Source organism: Phyllobates terribilis, unplaced genomic scaffold (genome assembly GCF_046119375.1).
Source record: "Phyllobates terribilis strain yellow unplaced genomic scaffold, ASM4611937v1 Scaffold_1__5_contigs__length_1240528914, whole genome shotgun sequence".
Lineage (NCBI taxonomy): Eukaryota > Metazoa > Chordata > Amphibia > Anura > Dendrobatidae > Phyllobates > Phyllobates terribilis.
The window spans coordinates 898,759,111-898,783,345 of record NW_027362761.1 but is presented as its reverse complement, the minus strand read 5'-3'; the positions used below and the strand labels follow the sequence as shown (position 1 = coordinate 898,783,345).

Sequence of the window (24,235 nt, the reverse complement as noted above, 5' to 3'; positions counted from 1 at the left end):
TTTGAAAATTAGTTTTAATTGTTCAATGCAATGTAAAACATTTACATAATAGGTTAACAGACAATTCTCTGAATTTAAAATATTCCTTGTGCCGTGTTCTTAAAGATAAAAGGTCTTATTTTTAAATATATTAAACTTTTGTAAAATAATCCAGTGCTATACGTCATGACTGTATATGAATAATTACAAGGCAGAGAATGGACACCAGTCCTAGAGCTTGCAAGCCGAGAAACCAAAGCATGACTCCAAAAAACAACAGGAGCACAGGTTCCACAGTCCTTTCACCAAAGTACATCCGGGAGAAGCCAGTGTCAAGTAGAATTTTGTTGATCGCACCAAAAAGTGTCCCCATTTTTTCATAGTCGTCCCTTATGATCTGCTCTGGATGGTTGTTCTGAATGGTTGAAGTCTGGGGAGACAAAACAATGGTTTAGTTTTTATTATATAGTTGTAGACACATTGTACATTACATCACAAGATAGTTGGGAGCTAAAAGAATTTCCAGGAATTTACACTGCAGGTGTCAGCTATGCAGCCAAGCCACCAGAATGGGGCTGAACGGTAGTACTGGCGCTGTAATATGTCACCACCTCAACAGGTCGGTTAGTGAGATTTCTTCCCTTTTAAAAATGTTCCACAATCAACTGCAAATGGTTTAATTGAAGTGAAATAGTTAAGAACAAAGTGGAGATCACAAAAAGTTACAGATTGGGGTCACCATATGCTAAAGCCCACTGGGGCTGTTGAATCAAAACCTTCACTTCACAAAATTGGCATAAAAGCTTTGAAAAAGTCAATGTTTTGAGCAACTCTCCATTGCGCAAAGTTTTGTGACTTTAGTTTTTTTTCCCCACCAGTTTGACTCTGCTCCCTTGAAATGGGTGTGGGATGGGGGGCTGGGGCATGGTCACGCCCACCCATCAAATTAATCAAAAATGCCAGCATGCTGTAGGCCAGAAATGCTACTCCAGTCTGATTGGAGTAGAATTTCTGGTGCAAACAAAGGGGAATCCCACTTACTAGAAGTGCCAAATTCATGAGCATAATTCCCACGACTTCAAAATATTGTAGAACACTCTCCCAGAACAGTGGAATCTGGGGAAAAAAGAGGGGAGGTGTCCCAATAACTATATGGGGAAAAGTATGTGGCCGCTTTATTGCATCAGAAAGATGTGTTTGAGTACATGTGACCATGTCTGCTAATGCAGCTCCGCAGTATGATAATGCTAGGTCATACATGCAAGTTACAGGAAGAGCTCTAGGAGCAAGACACGTGTAGTGCAATTACTATTAGAAATACAGCAAGGTATAATGGAATAAGATGTTTGGATACAAGATCATCATGAATGTCCATTATCATATAGAGGTACCGTATAGTCCTTCTGTAACTTATGAGTCAAATGATGGGATGTGTTGAACCTTATTTAAAAGGGTGGTCTGAAATACAAATTAATTTTCATCCTAAATCGAAACATTTTTTTAATATGCTTTAAATAAAACTTCCCTAACTGCTTTTCTCCCCCCCCTTAGAGGTTTTATTTCACAATCCCAGTGCTCCTGCAGCCTCTGCCCCCCGCGAAATGAGGAGTCAGTTGGTTTCAGGGGCAGGGCTAGTCTCTGTATGATGTGCACAAAGGCAGTGTGCTCTCTTGCGGACTCAGCTCCGTAGTAGCCAGCTGGCAACAGAGCACACGGTCAGTGCGTGTTGTAAAACCAATACCTGGCTTCTACTTGACATCACTTGTGGGGGCAGCGCTGGACTCTGCACAGTGGATATTAGTCTTACAATGCGTAATGACTGTTGCCAGCTTGTTACGACTGATCCGAGCTGGGGCGCGAGTGCATGGACTTTGTGCAGGGACTAGCCCAGTCCCGGTGACACAAAGGTAACGGATGATGCTTTTATGTGTCATAATTCTGGTTATTCCCTGCAAAGAAAATCAACTGAATTCATAGTTTGACAAGAAATCCTCACACCCTTATATCAAATAGGCACATAAATGTTTACGCTGCAGGACTGTAAATAACCTGTTAATCTGGATTCTACATTTTCTATAATGATATGCAAGTCTTGCGGTGGTGCAGAACTTTACAAATTCAGACGCCTGTCCCTTTCAAGAGAAATGAAAAAAAAAAATCCCAGCTGGCTGTGTTACACGTTTTTGAATAGCAAGGACAAAGTCAGGAAACAGCACTCACATCCAAACAGAAAAGTTAGCAGATTTCTCCCTAACCACTCGTATTGCAAACATTCACATATGTTAATCTGCAGGAAAAGTAAATCTGGAATAATGCTCCGTAAAGATTGAACCAAATGTCCTACATGTGCAAACATGCACGACAATGTCATAAGCACAGGATTAATAAACTATCCAGTTTATACACTTTTAAAAGGTTTCCTTTAGAGAAGTACTGAAGGTCTCAAATTAGGAGCCATAAGCCAACATTCGTGGTTACTGCGATGGCTATCCAGTCATCTGAAGCATAGTTTCCCCATGTTTGAGTGATATTTTGTAGGACTAGAGTCCTGTTACTAGTACTTTAAAAGAGGCGATCTGGTATATGAAACTTTCTAAACTGATTAGTGGACCTAATAATCCAATCTAATAAAGAGGAGTTCCCCAGCTAGAATCCTCATCCTCAACAGGAGAACATATGTAAGAAGTGTCTCATTGTAGATGAGCAGAGGCAGTGTTTTCACCAACAAAAATGGCATGTGCGGTTCCAGCCTTAGGCTGGTTTCACATCTGTTTTGCTGTCGGAATACAGACCAATGTGTTGTCTAGCTGTGGGTCTCCTAAGCTGAACTCTACAGCATCATACTGAATGCCACTGAGGGTTTGGAGTACAGGTCAGGAGACCAGCAGCCAGTCTGTACTCATAGCAGTAAGGCAGGCATTGTGGTCTATTTCCCCACAGATAACATCTTAGTGTCCCAGCTAAGGAACAGCTTATGATCAATATCAAGGCTTCAGAAAACCCTTGCAGGAAAGGCTGTTAATGGAGATCAGTGGAGTTAATGGTTTACCTGGAATAGTGAATTTCTAGCAGCCATGTCCAATATATCTCACGGCATTTCAGCCTCATTCAAGCAAATGGAACCTAGAGACAATCATGCAGTCGCCACCTATTCTATGATGCTGTGCATGGTAAATTTGAAAAGAAACCACCCCAACAAAAGAAACAAACCAAACGCACATTGTTAGAATGTCACAGCTTTCACCCTGCTGATATTAAGAAAGGCTGTCCTACCAAAAAGGACTTAAGGGGGGTATTCGCCTCCGAAAAAGCAGTGGGAGCCACATATTCTGAACATGGTTTCTAGGAGAAAACCTCTGATACACTTTCACTTAGCGATCTTACTGTGCACAATGCCAAGAGTGTCATACCTTGTTTTCAGGGAGACCATGTCAGTATATATCAATAAGCAGCTTACAAAATAGTCTGTCCACCTTGCATGTAGCACATTTAGCAGATGCAAGATATTCAGGAAATAGTTTTTTTAGGACATGCTGAGTACAGCAGAGTCTGCTGGGTGTATAGTGTATGCCACATCAGAGCAATACTGCAAAATTTAGAGCAAGTACATACACAACATGTCAGATTCAAAGACTTCCTGTTCTCCGGGATGTAGGTTATGACTAGGATATAGCAAGAAGAAAAAAAAATATAAAGATACAGCCGATACAGATGAGAATAAAGCTTTGCATATCCCTAATGGGATCTTTATCACAAATCTGCAGAGAAATGCTTTGATAGTAAACAGACAATACCGGTTACTACAAACACTTCATTCCAGAAATACCAGCAGCAAACCCAGTGTTTGCACATAAACTAAGGTCTACACAAACACATCACGTGAGCTTTGCTGTTTCATGATGTGCCATTTCGTGAGAGGTTCCATTTTTCTGCAGTTGTAGATCATGTAAAAAACGATTTAGCCATAAGGGACAATGCATTGTGGCTCTACTTGTTTACGACAGCTGTCAAACACGGTCCTAGAACAGAACAGCGGCGTAGAGTTCCTTGGGTCATCATAAGTTACCAAGCAGTGGTAGTATTTGGCTTTAGGCTCAGCTTTGCTGAGGTCTAGAGACTGCGCCAGTCGGCAGTCAGTGATCACATGTGGCTGCTAGAGCCAGAAACAATGAGGCGGATTCATCAAAGCTAGTGTCTTGTATACCACTGGAGTAAGATGCACCAACGTTTCTTCGAGAAGCATGCCTCTTAATGAATAATGGATCTTTCAGCTGCAGTGCACCGTCGCAAGAAATGTACACAAGTCAGACTGGAGTACTTTGCTGTTATTGATGCCACTTTAGCATTAATCAGGATTATTTTTCCCCACTGTTTGGCCTCCTGGCAAAACAACTTTTCAAAAAGTTGGCAGAGATTGGTATAAAAGGGGCAAAAGTTGCAAAATTTCAAGCAGGTTTATGCCCAAAAACTGTCTGCTGAATCAGTGCCATAACTCCTTGTATAGGGGATAACATGAAGCAGCAAACATCTGATAAATATGCTGACATAACATTGTGTAAGTTAGGTGATAACCAAATTAAGATGATTAGAACTGACAAATGAAGCCAGATTCTCATTCTAAAGATATGGTTTGCCTTTTTCATTTGCATATATATTTTTTTCCATGTTGATAGTGATGCGCCCCCTGGGCCATGTTGTTAGGGATACCCGGAGCCGGATCAGATGGGGGTTGTAGTCTCCGAGTGGCTGTGACCCGGTCCGTGCCCAGGGTGTCAAACTCAGTGTGCGGCAGTCCTTGCAGATGTTCTTAGTGTCGACTACGCCACCCGTTGATTTGCGGTCAAAAGGCCGCCGCTGCAGGATGGTCCGCTGAGGCTGGTGGTGTGTGTGCAGCTGTGGTAGTATAACCCCCAACGGGAGGGGTATAGCCTCAGGGGGTCAGACGTGGAGGATGGTGGTTGTGAAGGTGCAGCAAGGAGACTCAGAGGCATGAAATGCAGTTTCAGGGTTTTTACTCACTGGTGTTGCTCGGGTCACTCTGTACAGCAGTGACCACCCAAGCCGTGCTGCGTCCACCAGGTGCGGGACTCTGTCAACTCCCGGGCAATTCCCGAGTATGGTCCTGAGCTCCCTTCTCTCTCTCTCTGGCCGTTCTCACCAGGGATCCACCTATGTCCGGCTCCCTCGGGTCTCTTGGTGGTTGAACCTTCTCTGGCTTCCCTGACCCTATGCTCGGTGTGCCATTCTGGTGGATTTGGTGAGGGTCGTGGCAAATCTTGCCCACGACCTCCGGTTCCTGGCTAAGGTTTGCTTTGGCCTCTGCCAGCTTGGGATCCGGTACCCTTTTGCCGACCCTTCACCCTTTTGTCCTTATTCTGGGATCTTGGGGTCCCCTCTCGTCCTGCGCCTCTGGGTCCCTCTTCCTTCTCCTCTCCTGGAGTTACTGCTGACTCACAGACTGACTGACTGACTCTGTCCTAAGATGGTGCCCACCTTATATACTCCCTCTATGTGTGAGCTCAGGTGACCAGCACCCAATGAGCTCCTACATTTACCCAGACTACTCCCCCTATCTGCCCCTACACTACTGGGATGTTCCACCCCCCTCCCACTCCAGCCAGGGACAGACGCTGTCGTACCTGCACATAAACTGGTGGGAGTACCGTCGTTCTGTCCCCCGGAAATGGGATGTATGTAGTGCATGCAGCCTACTAGCTCAGTTCCACACTCCATCCTTACCCGGGAGTGGAATACCACACCTCTGGCTTGAGGTGTAATACCCCTGTAGCAGCCGAGTCCTCAGGGTGCTACAATAGCATTTCCAGAAAACTATAATTACAGTAGTTTGATTTTCCAGATATGACAGATCCACGAGAGCGGGTTGGTATCCTACGGCAGGAAACTTCCAGCACTGGCGTCACTGTCCGCCTTTGGAAAAACAAATATCAAAAGGAAGTCCAAGCAGCCGCAGCCCCAACTTCCTATTGATTTTGATTAGTTTGAAGGCAGCCAGCGCCAAATGAGCTCAGGGATCGTGTGACAACAACCACACGAGTATGAAATGTTTTTATTTGAACAGGAGCAAACATTCAGATTGAGAAGGAGTTGTCCTAGTAGTGGACATCCCCTTCAATGCTTTAATGATTATCTGGCAAAGGAATGTGACTCTAGTTCACCTCTCCCAGGCAATTGAAACGCCACTTCTGATCTTGAGCCATTCTGATGAGTCTTCTTAGAGACCATGTTAGGTGTGGATTTCCTCTACAACGCAGAAAGGATATCACTTCTAACCAGCTGTTTAATATTTTTAAGCACATGGTTGTCCTGAAGGAGTCTGACGCTGAAAAGCATTGACAAACCAGAATTTAACCCAATTGTGGATGTCATCTTTCCAGTAAGCACAGAATACTTCCATTGCCAATGGTTTCATCAATGTACTTTTAGCATAGTAACAGTAAGGACTCGCTCACACTAGCGTATAAATAATCGGTCTCATTTAGGAGAGTGGGGCGATTTTTCTCTCACTTGTCATTAGTGTGCTGTCCATATACAATCCTTTTTTTAGGCAGCAGCCATTAGTCTTTTACAGGACCATTCAGTTTTATGCTACAGAACAGTATTGTATCTGTAGAAATCAGATGTCATACTGATTGTCCATATGGCACGCAATTTTTTTTCTTACACCCATCCAGTTTTGGAGTGAAATCGCAGCATGCTGTGATATTATGCAGAATACTGCTAAGAAAAAATACACCGATTTGCACTCATTGAACATTGGTCCAAAAGCAATCTGATTTTTTTATCAGATTTCACTTGTCCGATGTATACGTGATGTGAACAAACCCAAAGATGAAGCAAGCTTAGTTTTACATACAGCACACTGATTTGTAGTTTTCACAGGCCTCTCCTGCCAATCTGTGGGAAGAATACAAAGCTACCTAGCAGAATATGAACTTAACTTACACAGCCACACTGTCCAAAATATAACAAAAGAGGTTGACAGATCCAGGTTACCCTCCATAGGAGAGTGGGACACAGCCTGGACCCACCTTCTTATCAGATGGAGGTTTTTTTGCAGCCAAACCAGTGATCACCTACATCTCTGAAAAGGGATAAAGGAATAAGCATTGTAAACTGGATTTTTTGCAATTTTGTTAACTAATGGTAGTCACAAAAAAACAAAAAAACCCATAACCTTAAATTATAGCCACACAAGTGACGCGCCCCCTGGGCCATGTGTGGGGAAATACCCGGAGCCGGGTCTCTGTTTAATGCTAGGGGTTGTAGTCTCCGTGGAGGCGACCCGGTCCTGTGGCTCAGGGTGGTCAAACCAGTGGCGGATCTGTTTACTTGGTTTTTAATGTTGAAATGTCAGACTACGCCACCCGTGGATTGCAGTCACTGAGAGCCGCTGCTGCGGGGCAGACCGCTGCGGCTGATGTTGGGTGCGCAGCAGAGGGTAGTATAACTCCCCATGGGAGGAGTATAGCCTCAGGGGAGCGCGTGTAGATGGTGGGGGTTGTGGTACATGGGCGCAGTAGAAATGACTCAGTCCGTGCAGTGCAGTTCAGGGTCTTTACTGCTGGTAATGAAGAAGGCCCTGCCAGGAGTACTGGCTAACATTAGAGGCCTGGTCAGTCTGTGAGCGAACAAAAGTCCCCCTGGCCAGGTGGAGGTGTAGGCCTTCCCGTCTGACTGCACTCTTCCTGGCTACCCTGCTGTAGTCGTGTAGTAGCCCACGTCCCTGAGTGTACCGTGTGGTGCTCACCCATATGGCTGGTGACTTGGGGCCTTTGGTACCTTCCGCTCCTCAGTGGCAGTGCCGGTCCATTGCGTGTGACTGAGCCTCCAGGCTTTCTATTGCCAGAGGACCTGAAATCCCCTGCCAGGTGGTTACTGCTGCTGGATGTGGATAGCCTCACAGCCTCAGACTCCGGTGTCCGGTTCTCTGTGTCTTTGGCCAGGACGAGCTCTGCTAGCTCCAGTCCCTGGCCTTCAGCTCCTGTCTCCTACAGAGCTCCTTGCTGCTCCTCTGTCCCTTCCTCTGGACTCGAACTTGACTCTACTCTACTAACTCCGCCCCAGATCCAGTTTATAAAGGGCAGGTTCTTCCCCCTCCCTGGACTGGGGCAGGAGGCGTTGCATGCAATAGTGCTCCTGACCAGGAAAACCCATGCTCGCTCCCAGAAATGGTATTTCTACCACTGTGGCAACCAGACCCCCTGGGGAGCTACACAAGCATCTTAGATATATTTATTTCATTCTCATCTCAGATTTCATAAAGGGAAATTTAGGGCTTGTGTCATATGATGCCAATACACAAGATGAAAGTAGGACAATGTTAAGTAACAGACTAATGTGCATAGGAGTTCCCCCAAGTCTCCCCTTGACAGGAAGTGGAGAAGTGGGGGGGGGGGGGAATGAAGAGAAAAAGAGGGTTGGGTATGTTCGGTTCCCATGACCTGTAGTTAGTTATCTCTATTGAAACTCCAAATACAGATTTTTGCATCTTTCAAATACAATAAATGACACAATGCTAAAGTAGTATAACAGACAAATGATCACAGCTTCAATTCCCTGACCCACCCTAATCCCATATCCCAACAAACCTATAATTTTCAACCTTAAGACGCAGTACATTCCTGCCCAGAATTTATACTCCTCTCTGCAAAGAGAACACATGCACACCCTCAGAGGAACCGTGAGGAGAAGCTGTCAGTGGATTTCAATGAATGACTTCAGTATTCATATGGGAATACATGTATGAGATACATGTAATAAACAGCACGAGATAACAGACCACAATGACGATTGGATAAACCAGTGCTTTTATGGAGAACAAAGTGGTGCACTTTTCCTGTAAACATTGTAATTAGGAGCATTGTTCATTGAAAAAGCATGCAATCTAGCCATTAGATTTTATACTGCAGGAAAAACATTAATTGTAAAAGGTTTTGTAACTGAAGAGAAATCAGACCGTAATGGGAATTTTTATTCATTAAATTTGAATGAAAAATCCACACAACCCTGACTATATTCTAGCACTGTATGATGAATACAGAGAAAAGACATTGCAATAGCTTTTTATGCAAGTACTGTACGTGCATGTTATACGGGAAAAATAAATAAAATAAGTCATTCTTAACCTGTACCCATGCCCAGAAGGCGCTCCCTGTACAACCATCATACCTGAGTCTATGGCAGTTGTGAATACAGCAGAACAAGTGTTCCACTGAGACAATGAGCCCACGACTTGTAGATTAATGGCTGCATTCAAGGCATCATTACCGGGCACCTACTGTTGATCGCATGTCCAGCTTTGATACCCATGCAATACTATACATGTACAGCATGGAACGTTAAGGGCATCATCTATGTACTATATTATTATTACCATAAGAAATAATTACCAACCGCTTTGTGACCTTTGTCTGCCCACTCAACAAGTGGATGTGGTGAAGCTGTAAATGTATTTCTGCACAAGGAAAAGGAGTATTCAGACATAGGGACAAATCTAAATACACGGGATTTAATAAGCATGCACTTTATAGATTACCCTTTTCAATTCATTGATGCAGAGCACAATTAACAATACATATGGGCATAGGTCTCCTGTCTTTAGGTATATCCCTGTGAATAGACTTAGCTATTCATTTAATTTTCAGAACATATCTAAGAAAAATGTGGGCAACCCACCTGCACGTCTCCATAACAGCCATTACATAGGGAAATGTCACCCTGAGATGAGGAGGCAAAGTACATGCCAAGAATAACAGCATGTAATATATGTAAAACATAACCAAATGAGTTTGGAAAGTACGTTAAGTAGATTCAGGGCTTCAATCAGGCACAAATATCCAATTCCCAAAAATAATGAGCTGTCCATCATTCATGTGTTGAGTATGTATTAGACAATGGTACATATTACCATTCCAGAATTAATGTTATTCCCTTTATTAGAAGCAGTGACTCCACTGCAGACCAGTGAGCAGACAATACTTATAACTGTCTGCTACATAACCCCTTCACATCATGGCTATTTTCTCCTACCCTTCTTCCAAGAGCCATCATTTTATTTTTTTGTCCATATATGTGTATGAGGGCTTTTTTTTTTTTTTTTTTGAAGAATTGTACTTTTGAATGACACCATTCATTCTACATAGTGTCCTGGAAACCTGTACGTGACCTAGTGTACTGGAAACCTTGAACGCCAAGCCCACATCTTTCCCTGTACTTGATGGCAGATTTAATTATCTTCGCCTGCGACTGTTAACCAGTGATTGACAGCAGGACTTAACTGACAGTGGGATTTAAACACGCACCAACCAGAAGTGCGTAATGATCCTGCCCATCAGCTCCACTGTCATGTGATTGAGAGGCGCCAATGGACTGTAATGATAGCTGGGGGTATAATGATGACCCCCATACATGTCATTACGATACTCCTGTGAACACTGGCCCATGGCTGGTGTTCATATGAGATTGTGATATCTGGCATTCATAACTCTGCTAAAGCACTGCTATGTATAGCACAGGCGATCGGACGATCGTAGCTTCAAGTCTCCTAGAGGGACTACTGAAGTAAGAAAAAAAATAAAATAAATCTCACCCCCCTTTGCCTGTTTTCACCTGCTGGACCAGGCCAAATTTTACAATTCTGACCAGTGTCCCTTAATGCAGTAATAACTGTGGAATGCTTGAACAAATCCCAGTGATTGAGATTTTTCTTCGTGTCACATTGTACTTTGTTAGTAGTAAATTCAGGGCGAAATTTTTAGCATTTCAAAATTTTGCAATTTTCAAACTTTCAATTTTTATATCCTTAAACTAGTTAGTCATGCTGTACAAAATTATTTATAAACATTTCCCACATGTCTACTTTACATTTGCATGATTTTTTTTTTTATCTTAACTGTTCTAACAAAAAAAAAAGTTTAAATCAGCAGTTTCTCATTTTCCCATCAAAATTTACAAAAAAGTTGTTCTAGCAGTTTAACTTTTCCGCAGATGGACCTGTATGGCGGCTTGTTTTTTTTGCGATACCATTTTTATTGAAATTTTGACAGAGTTTAATTCCACTTTTTGTTCAGCGGTACGATATTTTTTTGCCATTTTTTTTCTACAGTGTTCACTGAAGGTGTTAACTAGTGGGACAGTTATATTTCAGGTCATTCTGGATGCGGCATTACTGAATAGGTGTACTTTATTTTTGTTTTTACATAAATATGTATTTATTGGTTTAATATTTTTATATTTTTTTTTACTTTTTTTGCGATATAATTATTTTTTTATACACCAATGACCAATGGGACGTCAGCTTTCCCTGCCCTGATCAATAAGGCTGCAGTCACTCAGTAACTGCAGACATCGATATGGATTGGACAACCCCTTTAGAAGGTGTAGAAAAATCTTCAACCTCAAAAACCCATGAAAAGCTTGTCATAGGGAAAATAGCCTAAAACGGCTTGGTGAAGGTCAGTCCGTATTTGGCTGCCTGCATTAAGGCCCCGTCACACTTAGCGACGCTACAGCGATCCCGACAACGATACGACCTGTCAGGGATCGTTGCTGCGTCGCTATGTGATTGCTGGTGAGCTGTCAAACAGGCAGGCTCACCAATGATCAGGGGAGCAGCAACATCGTGGAAAGAATCCACGATGTTCTGGCTGAACCAGGAGCAGGCTGGTAACCATGATAAACAGTGGGTTACTAGGGGCACACGCACACCTAGTAACCCGCTGTTTATCATGGTTACCACTCTGCTACGGTGAGCGGGAGGTTACCACTCACCGTAACATAGTGGTAACCATGATAAACAGCGGGTTACTAAGTGCGCGTGTGCCCCTAGTAACCCGCTGTTTATCATGGTTACCAGCCTGATCGCTGGTCCCGTTGGTCACACACAGCGATGTGTGCTGACCAGAGGGAGGGCAAAGACCAAAAAATGGTCCAGGACATTTTGCAGCGATCAGCGATCTCACAGCAGGGGCCTGATCGCTGCAAAGTGTCACACATAGCGACATCGCTGGTGAGGTCGCTGTTGCGTCACCAAAACCGTGACTCAGCAGCGATCTCGCTATGCGAGACGGGGGCTTAACTTTAAGAGGGAGATCAAAAAGCAAAAAACAAACAAACAGCAAAGAACAAACTGCTTCACCATACAAATAGAGCAATAAAATTCTAAAGATAGACCTACAATGGTGTGTTTTTTTTTTGTATCAAGAAAAAACAAACAATAAAAACTGAATCATAAAAGTTATTAATAGTTAACAGAGGAAACTCTGAAGTGAATCAGCTGCTAACAATCCAGGGCACACCTCGGCCAAGTCCCTGTGATACAGGCACCATAATAAGGTTTATGAAACACTTAAGATAGATGAAAGCTACAATTAGGGATGTAAGTGGCCCCAAACAGGAACACCCACCTCCAACTAGGTTTAATGAAATCATACCTTACAAGATGACTATACCTGTGATATCACCAACTGCATCAAAGATAATCTAAGTACAGATGGCACCGATTTTTTAAGGGCGCAGTCAGACTGATGTACAACACGGATGACAATCGCACTGCAGTGCATTGACTGGCTGACAGCTCTCCTGACCATAGTAACTGCATGTATTTCCATGCAGTCATGCTCCTGCCAGTCCAAGCATTGCAATGCGATGCGATTGTCATCTGTGTTATACGGCTGCCTGACTGCGTCCTAACTTTAATTAATTACCAATATTTCCAAAGTTTATCTGAAGTTTTTTGTTTTTTAAAGCACAAATTTGTGCAACTGTGCGTTTACATAGTTTTTACAAATGCAGAAGAAAATGTAACATGCCAGAAGAGTTGTTTCCCATGGAGGGTGTTATTTTTCAGCTAAGGTTAGGCCATGTTCACACATTGCATTTTTTCTGCAGGCAAAACCCTGCTCTTGGCAGTAAAGAAGCTGCTTACAAAAAGCAGGTTTTGCTGAGTTTTTCAGGATCCCAAAGTTCAGCTTTGCTTCCACTACAGAAGCATGAACACAGGTCAGCAATGCAAGACATATGAAACCATTTTTGGAATAAAGGGCAATTTGATCAAATTATTTAGTTGAAAAAGATTTGTCTGAAAAAACAGTGACTATTCTAAAAAGTTCATAAAAAAACAGGTTAAATGTAAGGCTATGTTTACACTAGGAATGTGTTTCAGCTTTTATGCAAATTTTCAGCAGCGTTTTACAGTACCAGCAAAGTCTATGAGATTTCAGAAGTCTCACACAGCTTTGTTTTTTGTCCATGTTGCTTTTTCTCACTAAAAACACAGCAAAACCTGATACCTGCGTTTTTGTACTTACTCATTGCTTTCTATGGGTGACAAAAATGCTGAAAGAAATGACATGCTGCAATTTGTTTTCCCAATTTGGTCAGGAAAAAAAACAGTGCGTGTGCTTGAGATTTCTGAAAGCTCAGCTTTCGCTGGTACTGTAAAGCACAGCTTTTAATTTGCATTTAAAAAAAATGCAATATGTGAACATAGCCAGATTCCATTTAGCACCCATCCTGCACCAACTACAAACGTTACACAGTAACGAGGACAATTACAGCAGTGCTGATACAAAAGTTCAAATGTCATACAAATGATAATCATCATTCTATCAGTGGAGAACAATTTGGAAAACAAACCCCATACTGCGGTAATATAATAGACATGGCAGTATTATCGATTGGCTAATGTTATAGAACGGTGATACAACATACAGAGGTTGTTCACCAGATCTATGTAGGAGAGGATAGTGGAAGCACACATTATGCTTAAGGCCACGTTCACAAGTTTAGCATTTCACATCAGTATTTGTAAGCCAAAACCTTGAGTGGGTGAAAAATACAGAAGTGGTGCATGTCTTCTATTTTCCCTCTGATTGTAAGCCAAAATCAGGTTTGGAACAAATACTGAACGTGTGAATGTGGCCTAAGGGTTGGTAATAGGGTTACTTGGGCCACTTCTGGACAGGTTCTATGCATTTGGCTTTGCCATGCCAAAGAGCAAGTAAGTTTGTTTTGATGAAAATGCTGAAAAACTTGTGACCGCTTTGTGCTTACACTACCTGCAATGTGTGAGTATATACAGTGTGAAAATACTAAACCTTATGTAGTATGAACCTCAGGGGATTGTACTCCAAACGGGTCACCCATCCACACAGTGCATCATGGCAGTCATTCTCACATGTATGACCACATGATATGCAAGTGCCATGCCTACAAAAAGGGTTTCAATCTATTGTAATCACATGCTCACAAGGCCTTTTACATGGCATTGTGGGTCATAAATCTCATGAAAGGCCTAGCCATAAAGTTCAATGTATATCTTTCTTCACCCTACATAATAGCTTCTTTTATGTGGACTTTTTACACTGATGAGTGGCACATGGTGCAAACAATCAGATCGTAATGCTTACACAGGCCATACTCCACCTGACCTACACATCCAGCAAAGAACGGGTTCAGTAATTCGTATATTGTCACCCCAGGGCAAACATCTTAAAGTGTATCTTACCACAGAGAAAAGATGTGCAAGGCACGTGGGATTCTTACATACTCTAGGAGTGATGCACCAAACTCTGGTCATATGCAAGTCATGCACTTCGATAGGAAGACTGAATATTGCTGAAAGAAACTTCATTTTTGAGGATTTCATTTTAGTTTTAATAAAGATTACCTGAGCTGGTGTGAATGTGACTTTAGACGAGTAGAAGCCCTTACTGTATGATGCAAATCGTGCCGGCTCATGAATCATACCTTACAACACCATGTTTCTTGTAACAGATAAGGGGTCACACTAGTAGGTTACAAAATGATTATCTGCATAATGTGAGTCAACTGCACCTGTGCATGGGGCAGAGCCAGGTTATCAGCCACAAGCTGAGGGAACACTGACGGTATGGTGTGTGGAACCTAGGCTCAGACGTAGATTTTATATATGTGTGCACCGAGACATGAACAATCCCTGTAGACCTGGCAATTCCACCTCTCCAGGAGCCTATATGACTTCAATGTGACAGGCATGTTCTCAAAATAAAAGGGATAGTTGTTCCAGCGTCTGGTAAAATAATTCTTTTATTTTTCGTCCATTAAAAACTTGCAAAAATTACAAAGGTTGCATAGTCAGGGTAGGGGAGCAAGACGCATTTCGAAAGCTCACTTGCGTTCTTTATCACTGCAGTGATAAAGAATGCAAGTGAGCGTTCGAAACGCATCTAGCTCCCCTACCCTGTCTATGCAACCTTTATTTTTCGTCCATTAAAAACTTGCAAAAATTACAAAGAAAGAATTATTTTACCAGATGCTGGAACAACTATCACTTTTTTCTTGAGCATATTCTGGTGTGGATCCACCTGGTTCCATGCAAGCTGGATTATAAGTACTGGGTGAGCTGACTTTCCTTTTACTATATGTGATGTTCTCAAAATGGCTACCGATAAAGATAATGTGATCAGAACTTTCAGCCTCCTACAACTAAATAAACCTTTTCCATGCATTTCATGTATTGGAGGAGGCAGATGACAGCTTGGTGGTATGAGCCTCCATCAACAGCCAGGAGAGCCGTGCAGTCTGATGGAGGATGCACCATGACTGGGTTCACTAATATCTGAATTAGGTTCTGATGCATCAGTCGTCATCTGGCTTCTCCCAATGGCGTTGGATCTAGATGGGAGCTGGATTTGAAAAATGATGTATCAAACATTCTGGAATCAGACCAGCAAGTGCATCTGTCCAGTTTAGCAACAAAGGCGCTACACAGGTGGGAACGATCCTATTGAAAGTCAGGAGATCAAACCTCCATCATGTTCCATTTGAGGTTTATTAAAACACCAGATGGAAAATACAAACAGAATGTGCACGTGCCCTAGGGCTCCTTCTGACAATCTGTATGGGGAGCCCTTAAGGTCAAGTTCACACGGCAGATTTTCAGTTTGGATTTTGTACTTTACTGTGGATTTGCAGTGCAAGTTAATGGGTTTTCCAAAATTCTGTTCCCATTACAGGAACAAAAAAATCTGCAAGAAAAAGCATAGTGCGGAGTTCAAGTCTGAAGCACTCATTTACAGTTTTCACTCTTTTCAATGCTAAGTAAATTGAGCAGTGTGAAATCCACAAACATGAGGATTCTGTCCACGGATTTGGTGAAAAGTCTGCAGTGGAAATATTCCATAACATGCTCAAAATTGGCAATGGCCCCAGAGGTCTAGAAAGAAAGAAGTGGCACATGGTAGCAGCATATCCTTCATGTGAACACCTCCCTTTAATTGAAATATTGGAAATTAAAGGGTACCATCTTTTGTATTCCCCTCAATGTGCAGATCAGTAGGGGGGGGGGGGGGGGGGGTCTACTCTCCCAGGCAGCAGCTGAGTGCCTACATGTGCCATTGCACAATCGCCAGTTTTCTGGTCTGCACAAGCTTATATAGGAGCCGAGCAGCACTGCTTATAGAAGAGGGCACTTAGGAGCAAGTCGTGGGTCCCACTGATCCTATAGAACTTCGATATTCTATAGTGGCAGTTCAGGATCATCCCTTACAGACATGTGATCTTGTGGAATTGTATTAGATGCCTATTAACTATAATCTAGGACACAGAGCACTAATTAATCCACCGGGGGATAAATGGATAATGAAATTACAATGAAGCTCATAATGTGACTTTCCCATTACAACTGCTGTGTGCTCATGCACTTTTTCGCCATAAATATTCAACTGTCCAACAAAGCAAACAATTCATAGACTCCCTTTGCATTTCCACCTGTCATTCTGGGGGAACATCAGGCCATGCTCACATTGTCTGTAGACACCCTCACATTGTCTGTAGACACCCTCACATTGTCTGTAGACACCCTCCTGTTACACCACAAAGATGATTTTTTTTGTCATCACCAGGTTTATGCTGCCCATTTCCAAGGAAGAAGGAAGCAGAAAGTAGTGACAGAGACCCCCCCCCCCCCCCCCAATTCTAGCAGTTTTTGTGAAGTCTGTAGTTTCATTTTGCAATGCTGGCATCCTCTCCACATTGTGGAGGACCTGGCAGCGAGCACACATTTAATAACTAGGAGTCTTCGGAACATGGTGGTCCACATTCAGGGAATCGGGGTGTTTACTACTTTAGCCTGCACCCAGATAGGGTAGCACATAACTATACAGGGGTACTACTGACATTCATGTAGAATGTCCAAGCTAGCACAGTAATAACAGTGTTGCCCATATCATGGTGCCTACCATAGACAGCTACCCATATTGTGCCACCTACATAGTAGGGTCTTTAAATATGCCTTTATGATTCCAGAATCACAGAAAATATCTACGCTCACAACACAAAAGCTGGTTCCTGCTGCTACATTATAATCCTTTCTTGGTTCCTCCACTAACTACATTTGTAGATTTCCTGTAAGACACATGACCCCATTCATGGTTTCACAGGAGGGTTTTTCCCCCTTTTACAGTCTGAACACAAAGTTTTTGACTTTGACTTAGCATAAGCCTTTACATGGTCCAAACTCAGGAGCCAGAATCCTTATGATGGCATTCTAATGGCATATAAACCATAGCAGTAGCATTCCATATATAAATAATGGGGTCACAATAGCAGCAGAGGAGTGGGATGGGAAAATACAGTGCAGATCAAATGTTGCTCAGACTTGGGATGTCTATTTTGCACCACTGCAGTTCTGCTCAGTATTTTGTTTGGAGATGTAGGCTGGCGTTAGTGGGGTTTTCACTACAATGACATCAGTGGCCTTGTCCTTTGACTAGCTTCTCAATCATGGCTTAGTAGGAGAAAGACACCAGCACCCCACCAGTCATTACTAGTATTCTGAGTGGATCTACAGCTCTATCACACTTTAGTGGCAGCTCCCGGTTCTGCTGATCAGCTCAGTCATTTGTGACGGCAGAATATTGATAATGTGATTATATTACAGAGTTTGAGTAGTTTTAATAGGATATCTTCTTGTTTGGTGGCACTCTGCAGCCTCAGTCAGACATGGTGCAGATATTCACAAAGCCTAAGGGCTGAGAAGCTCCTTTTAACGGTTGTTATCCAGGACTTTAAAATCAATCTTATCTATAGAATATACCACCAATAAAACATCAGTGGGGGTCTCACTCTCAGGACAATGGACAATTAGCTATTTGAGAGGGCTGGAAAGCAGTGTCCCCTTCATGGCTTACCAGACAGAGCACCATACTTTTACTATTGGATGTGTCATTGCACCCAACTGTGGCTTTATCCCTAAATGACAGGTCATGAATAGAGATGAGCGAAGCAGTACTTAAAAGTTAGGGGTTCATACCAGATCGCGTCTAGTGCTAAACTCAGAACACAGACTTCTCCCAGACAGACTTTCCAGATCAAAAGTTCAGGTCTCTATTGTTTTCAATGGGGTTAGGATTCTGGTTCAAGTCTGGTACATTTCTGGTACCCACACCAGACTTTGGACTAAAGTTCTGGTTGTGTACCAGAACCAGAATTTCCACAGGCCCACTCATCCCTAGTCATGAATTTTGACAATCCGCATTATTCATTTTTTAAATACATGTAGAAAAAATATATACTACATAGCTCAAAATGTCATGTACATACAGCACACACATCTGTTAAAGACTGTCATTTTCAGTAACTCTATAATGGCTCACTTTTATAAACGTGCCCCGTCTTGTGCCCACAAAGTCAATATCATAAACCTCTCAAGCAGGAGCAAATAAAGAAGTTGTCCTTGCCATGCTTCTACTACTAATCCGTCACCTATTGAGGACTCGCAGGCAGTGCAAATACACACAGCAACCATAGATTCTCATATCAGCTTCTGGGAAATGTGTGATAACAAGTGAAAGGGAACTGACCCATAACAGACCTCTAGGCTGTGTCATAAGGCCCATTGCACCTCAGTGCTCAATCAGCAAACTGTACACCATTTCCTCAGTGCAGAAAGGCAGAAAATGCATCTTGCCCTCCATGGGGAATATACAGAAAGACTGAACCTGTAGGGTTTCCGTCAGGAATAGTAGAGAAGAATAGTAGACAGAAGTCTAGTGTCTTTTACATGGTTCCCCATGGGCATGAGCGTGATCTGAGCACCAGCATAAAATGTAATGGGCTCTTCACCAGCCACTAGAACTAGGAGACATTGGCTTGGGTTATATTCTGGAAACCCTTTCACACCCTTCTCATTTTTGTGAACGCTACAGTTGTCCACAGGGCTGTGAGCCCACAGTTTCTGTAATTTCTTGGAGCTGTAGTGCAAACACCTTTAAAGAAGACTTGTTACCAAGTTACAAGTGGCCAGTCCCCCCCCCCGCCCCCCCATCTTATTACTCCTGAAGGGCCATACTGTGTATGGAGGGGGAGCAGGTTGTAGTGAGTGATTAGGATAGGATTATCTGGGTTTCCATCTACTTTATCATTTCTTGTTTTCTGTTTCACTATAAGAAAAAAAACAAAACAAAATGACAGTGCCGATGGGCATCAACTGCATGCTGGACCCTAAACCTCTAATGGGGTTTGAGCATGGTGTGTTTCATTATAACAAACTGGTGCTGCATGCCAGGATGTTTTTGCCATCAAATGTCAACCTAGTCATTAGTATAGAAGGCTTTATACAGTGAGGTCTCCCATGGACCTCACACTACTCTCCCAATAACAAAAGTAAAATTTTAAAGGAGTTGTCCAGGACTTTAATATTGATGGCCTATCCTTAGGACACCTCATCAATATCTGATCGGTGGGGGTGCAACACCCGACACCTACACCGATAAGCTCTGTCAACTGCACAGAGGCCATGGCTTGGTGCTGCACATACGCCCCGTCAAATCAATGGGGAGGACATGCAGTACCGGGTCACTGCCACTACGCAGTTTTGTAGTTCCACTCTGCAACTGATCACATCCAGAACAGAGTCTGTCGTGTCACACCCTAATGATCAGCTATTGATGGCCTATCCTGAGATTAGGTCAGCAATATAAAAGTCCCATGCAGCCCCTATTAAGTACTCTGCATCAGATTATGGTTAAACAGACACGTGACCTCTGCAGCCAATCACTATTGATTGAATCAGTTGCAGTAGTCACATGAGGTCACTGAGGCAAAGTGATCAGCAGGGTTTTGTTGCAGATTTTGACTACCTCAATAGGGAAAATCCACATCAATCCCATAACACTGACATGCCATTTCAGAGGCAAAATTATAATATAATAATATTTCTGTGGAGTGTGAAAGACATTGGTTCAAACCACATCTACGTTGCTGATCTTGTATTTCTCTACGGATTTGCCATCAGAAAATCCAAATGGAAAAGCCGTATAAATCGGACAAGTGCTATAAAAAAATTTTATCAGATAGCATATGGGACCAATGTTATTCAATGAAGCCATGCTAATGACCTTTTTTTCCCACTGACAGAACTGGTCTGTGGAAAAAACTAAATATTCGAATGACATAAGGACCATCAGTACGGTATCTGACTTTTACAGATACATTACAATCTAGTAACATAGGAAACTGTAAATGGTTCTGTAAGATTAATCGTTGCTGAGTAAAAATAAATTGCATACAGACCTCACGCAGATGGAAGGTGAGGGAAGAACAAAAATCCTGCTATTCTGGATGAAAGTCAGACCAACATTACATACTGTGGTGTGACCCCAGCCTTAGATACAGTTTCCTATGTTAATAATTGCAATGTATTTGTTCTTGCAAATTTTATGAAATGCTGATAAATATAAAAAGATGCCATACAAATGACAGATGGAGAAAACAATCAGGGGATTTTTAATGATACAATGTGAAATTAGCTTGTTTTTTTTATTAATTCGGGTCTGATGTCCCAGGAGTCATTGGGTTCATTCAGATAAATGGACAGTTTCACCAGGGCTTTAGATCAGAGTTTGGTCCGCATTCCATCAGTGTTTCTTAGATAAAGAAAAGTTTCTCCAGCTTCTCCCATCAACCAGCCTGAGAAATCCTAACAGCAGACACATGACAGCTGAGTGCAGTCACATCTTTCTGGGATCCATAGATTAGCATTGGCAATGTTGATGTGACACTGACAAATATCGGACATGGAACACTCGGTCTGACAAATCAGAAGTGTGAACAGCTCCATAGACGATACTGGGTACAAGCTCTACCTGTGAGAACACGGATAGAACACGTACTTGAATAACTGACATGTTAACGGGCCCCTATAGTGGGGCGTTTGGCTGATCTGCCCAGGAGATAATGAGGGAGGTTGGCAGCAGCCGTCACCCCCGCCTGCCCCTCCGCAGGGAGGACGCGGCTACAGATCCCAGAGAACACCAAGAACTTTCCACTTAACTTCTATAACGGGGACAGCTGAGCGCACTGTACACAGCGCCGAGCCTCCACATAGCGGAGCAGACAGCGGCCGGGGCACGCTGGGACTAGTGGTGCCGCCGGGTACGGACGCTACTACAGCCCTGCGTGTACGGACATGTCGCTCACCTGCGCCTGTGCTGTGTGCTCGCTCCGGTGTCCGCACGGCTCCGGCCGCTTGCCCTGCTGCCTGCTGACCGGGCTGGGCTGCTCCAGTGCGGACCTTCTTGTTGGCTCCATGCCGCCTGTACACACAGAGCCGCGCCCGGCCGCAATCAGCTGAGGCTCCCGCTCGGCTGCAGCCTGCGCGTCACTCCGGGGCATGGACCTGACTGCTTCCTGCACAGGGCGCGACTGTCACTGTCACTGTCACGGGCGGCTGCCACTCAGGCTATATATAGTGCGGGCTCGTCCTGCCGGTGACATCATCACACTGACGTCATGACGTCGTCCTTCTGCTATATAAACAGAGACTGCGGAGTAGTGAGGAGCTGCTGTTACAAGGCACTGGTCAAACAGTCCTCATACCGGCTGTGCGCACAGAATTACACAGGGCAGGGAGGACGGGAATGTAATCAGTGCCCCCCGTGGGTGCAGCGACTCTGGTGATGCCAGCTATGACGTCACCGTTCTTCAGTCACCTGAGGCCTCCGATAGGCTGCAGTCATCAGGTGACCATTAGGGAAATTGGTGGCAATCCAGGGGCCAGTGATACAATTACTCACCTCAGACCACACAGGCACATGTGGACCCCTCTTAATTTTCAAGAGTTACAACTTTTTTATTTTTCTGACATTTTTGTAATGGGGTAAACTGCCCTACACGTATCCACGCCCCTAAACATCTTGGGTGTGGGTGGTGTTTCTGCTGCGGACACCTTCAGGCTTGGTTCTGCCACCGCACCCCATTAACTTCCCAATGAAGTAATCAGACAAGTTTGCAAAAATAAAGTCCTTATTACTAGCGATGAAGGTATGTACAGAGGGGAGCAGGGGCACGTTCTTCATGGTCTTGGATGGCGGCACAGTACTTGTGAGATACGTTACAGGTGAATAGGACAAATCTGGTAACTCCATCTTCCCGGTACACGGTCACACAGGTCAATGCTTTACGCTGTTACCCAGGGATGCGGAACCTCGGGCCATTTACAGCCTGCGAAGACCTTTTATCCGGCCCCCCGGGCAGATTCCTGAGGGCCACAATGCTTGGGCCCATTAATTTCTTCTTGCTCTGTGAGCGCACGCATGTAGTATTCACTACTGAACACTGAGGTGCGTGCAATGAAAGATTACGTTCTGACACTAGTGCCAGCGTCAGGACGTACTTTGGGGAGCAGTTAGTGCATGATTTGTATGGCCCCTGAAGGATGATATAAATATCCCCTTGGCAGAAAAAAGGTTCCCCACCCCTGGTGTTACCATTGCACCCTGACTGTACTCTTGTGAACGATGTAAGGGAGCTCTCACTAGCTACCACCTTACGGACATGGCTGGCTGACGCCGTATTCCTTCCAGCTGATCTCCAGGTCTGGCTAACACCACCACTTCCTTTAGCCTTTTCCAGTCCCACTTGCCTGCTAAGAGAAACTTCCGCCACTGTAGAATTCTTGCTGGAACTTGCTCCCTTTCCTTCTCTCTTTTGCTTCCACACACACTCGGTGATGATAACCTTTCTGAGGGTGTATTTTCTTGTCTCTTGCTTACTAACAACTACCTCCAAACAAGGAACTCACACACTGGTCACTATTAGAGTATGTGCACACAATCAGGAGCTGCTGCGGGTTTGAAGCTGCGTGTTTACATAGTGGATGGAATTTCTAGAAATCCCATGTCCACTATGCGTCTCTGTGCATCTGCGACTCAACCGCTTTCCAGACCACAGCATGTCAATTTCTCTTGCGGAGTCGCTAGTCTCCTCAAGAGAAATTAGATCACTACAATGTATTGAATGCGGTGAATCCGCATGGTTCAATGAACACATGTGGTTTCTCCTGCGTTCATATAACGCAACACTTTGGACGCAGCATAAAGTATACTGTGTCTAATGAACTGCCTGTCCGGATCATGTGCACATACCATTACTCTTCCCCAACCATGGGCCAACCCTACAGTTAACCATGTCACCCCTGACTAACATCAACTGCAGCCTCCAGAAGGATAAAAACATGTAATACAATACAACAAGGGTCTTCAGAGGGGGTGTTAGCCATCTTCTCCACCTTTACACACCCCCTCTTTAATGATTGCTGTCCACAGCAATCCAGGACCTATAACAAAGAGGTAAATTCATACTTTAAAACACTCGGACTAAAGTTTTGCTGTCTCAAGACGTCTTCTTCGGGGTTGTCGGCATCCCCACGGCATCCGGTTCTTCTTGATTAAGGACCCCGGAAGAATAGACAACACAGTCCTGCACAATATCCAAGTCCTTAAAACACACGGGACCCGGTCCTTCTTGGTTAGGATCCAGAAACATGTAAAAAAGTCCATAAAAATCACAGTCTCTTTTACTGACGGTATCAGACCCTCCCAGCTGCACAAGCGCCTGAAGTGCAGCAAAAAAAGGCGCAACAAAAGAAGAATAAAAGTTCAGCTTATTTGGCTTATCCAGGTATATCTCCAGCCACAAGGGTATGCAACAGTCCCTCCGGGTCCCAGGAACACAATACACACAAGCCTTCTCGGCCACGAAGGTACCAACAGTACTTCTCACAACTAAAGAGCTTCTACCTTGAACTCTTTTTTGACACTTCCCAAGACCCGACTGGTCTCCAGCCTGCAACCAGGGTTACCCGAAACTCAACCACTTAACATGACCTACTTCGGCAAACAGGAGCAATGGCTGTGGAGCGTGCTTCTGTCCACATTATTTCATGGCCTTCCAGAGGGCTTAGAATGGCCTGCCC

General features: G+C 43.7%; 1 protein-coding gene across 1 annotated transcript; it reads right to left on the bottom strand.

The window, feature by feature from the left end:
• Positions 1 to 21,791, bottom strand: FAM241A (family with sequence similarity 241 member A). The gene is made up of 2 exons (XM_073655497.1): positions 21,460 to 21,791; positions 1 to 409 (listed from the first exon to the last, which is right to left on the bottom strand). The coding sequence occupies exons 1-2, from the start codon at positions 21,652 to 21,654 to the stop codon at positions 164 to 166; spliced, it is 441 nt and encodes a 146-aa protein (XP_073511598.1). The 5' UTR covers positions 21,655 to 21,791; the 3' UTR covers positions 1 to 163.
• Positions 21,792 to 24,235: the final 2,444 nt, after the last annotated feature.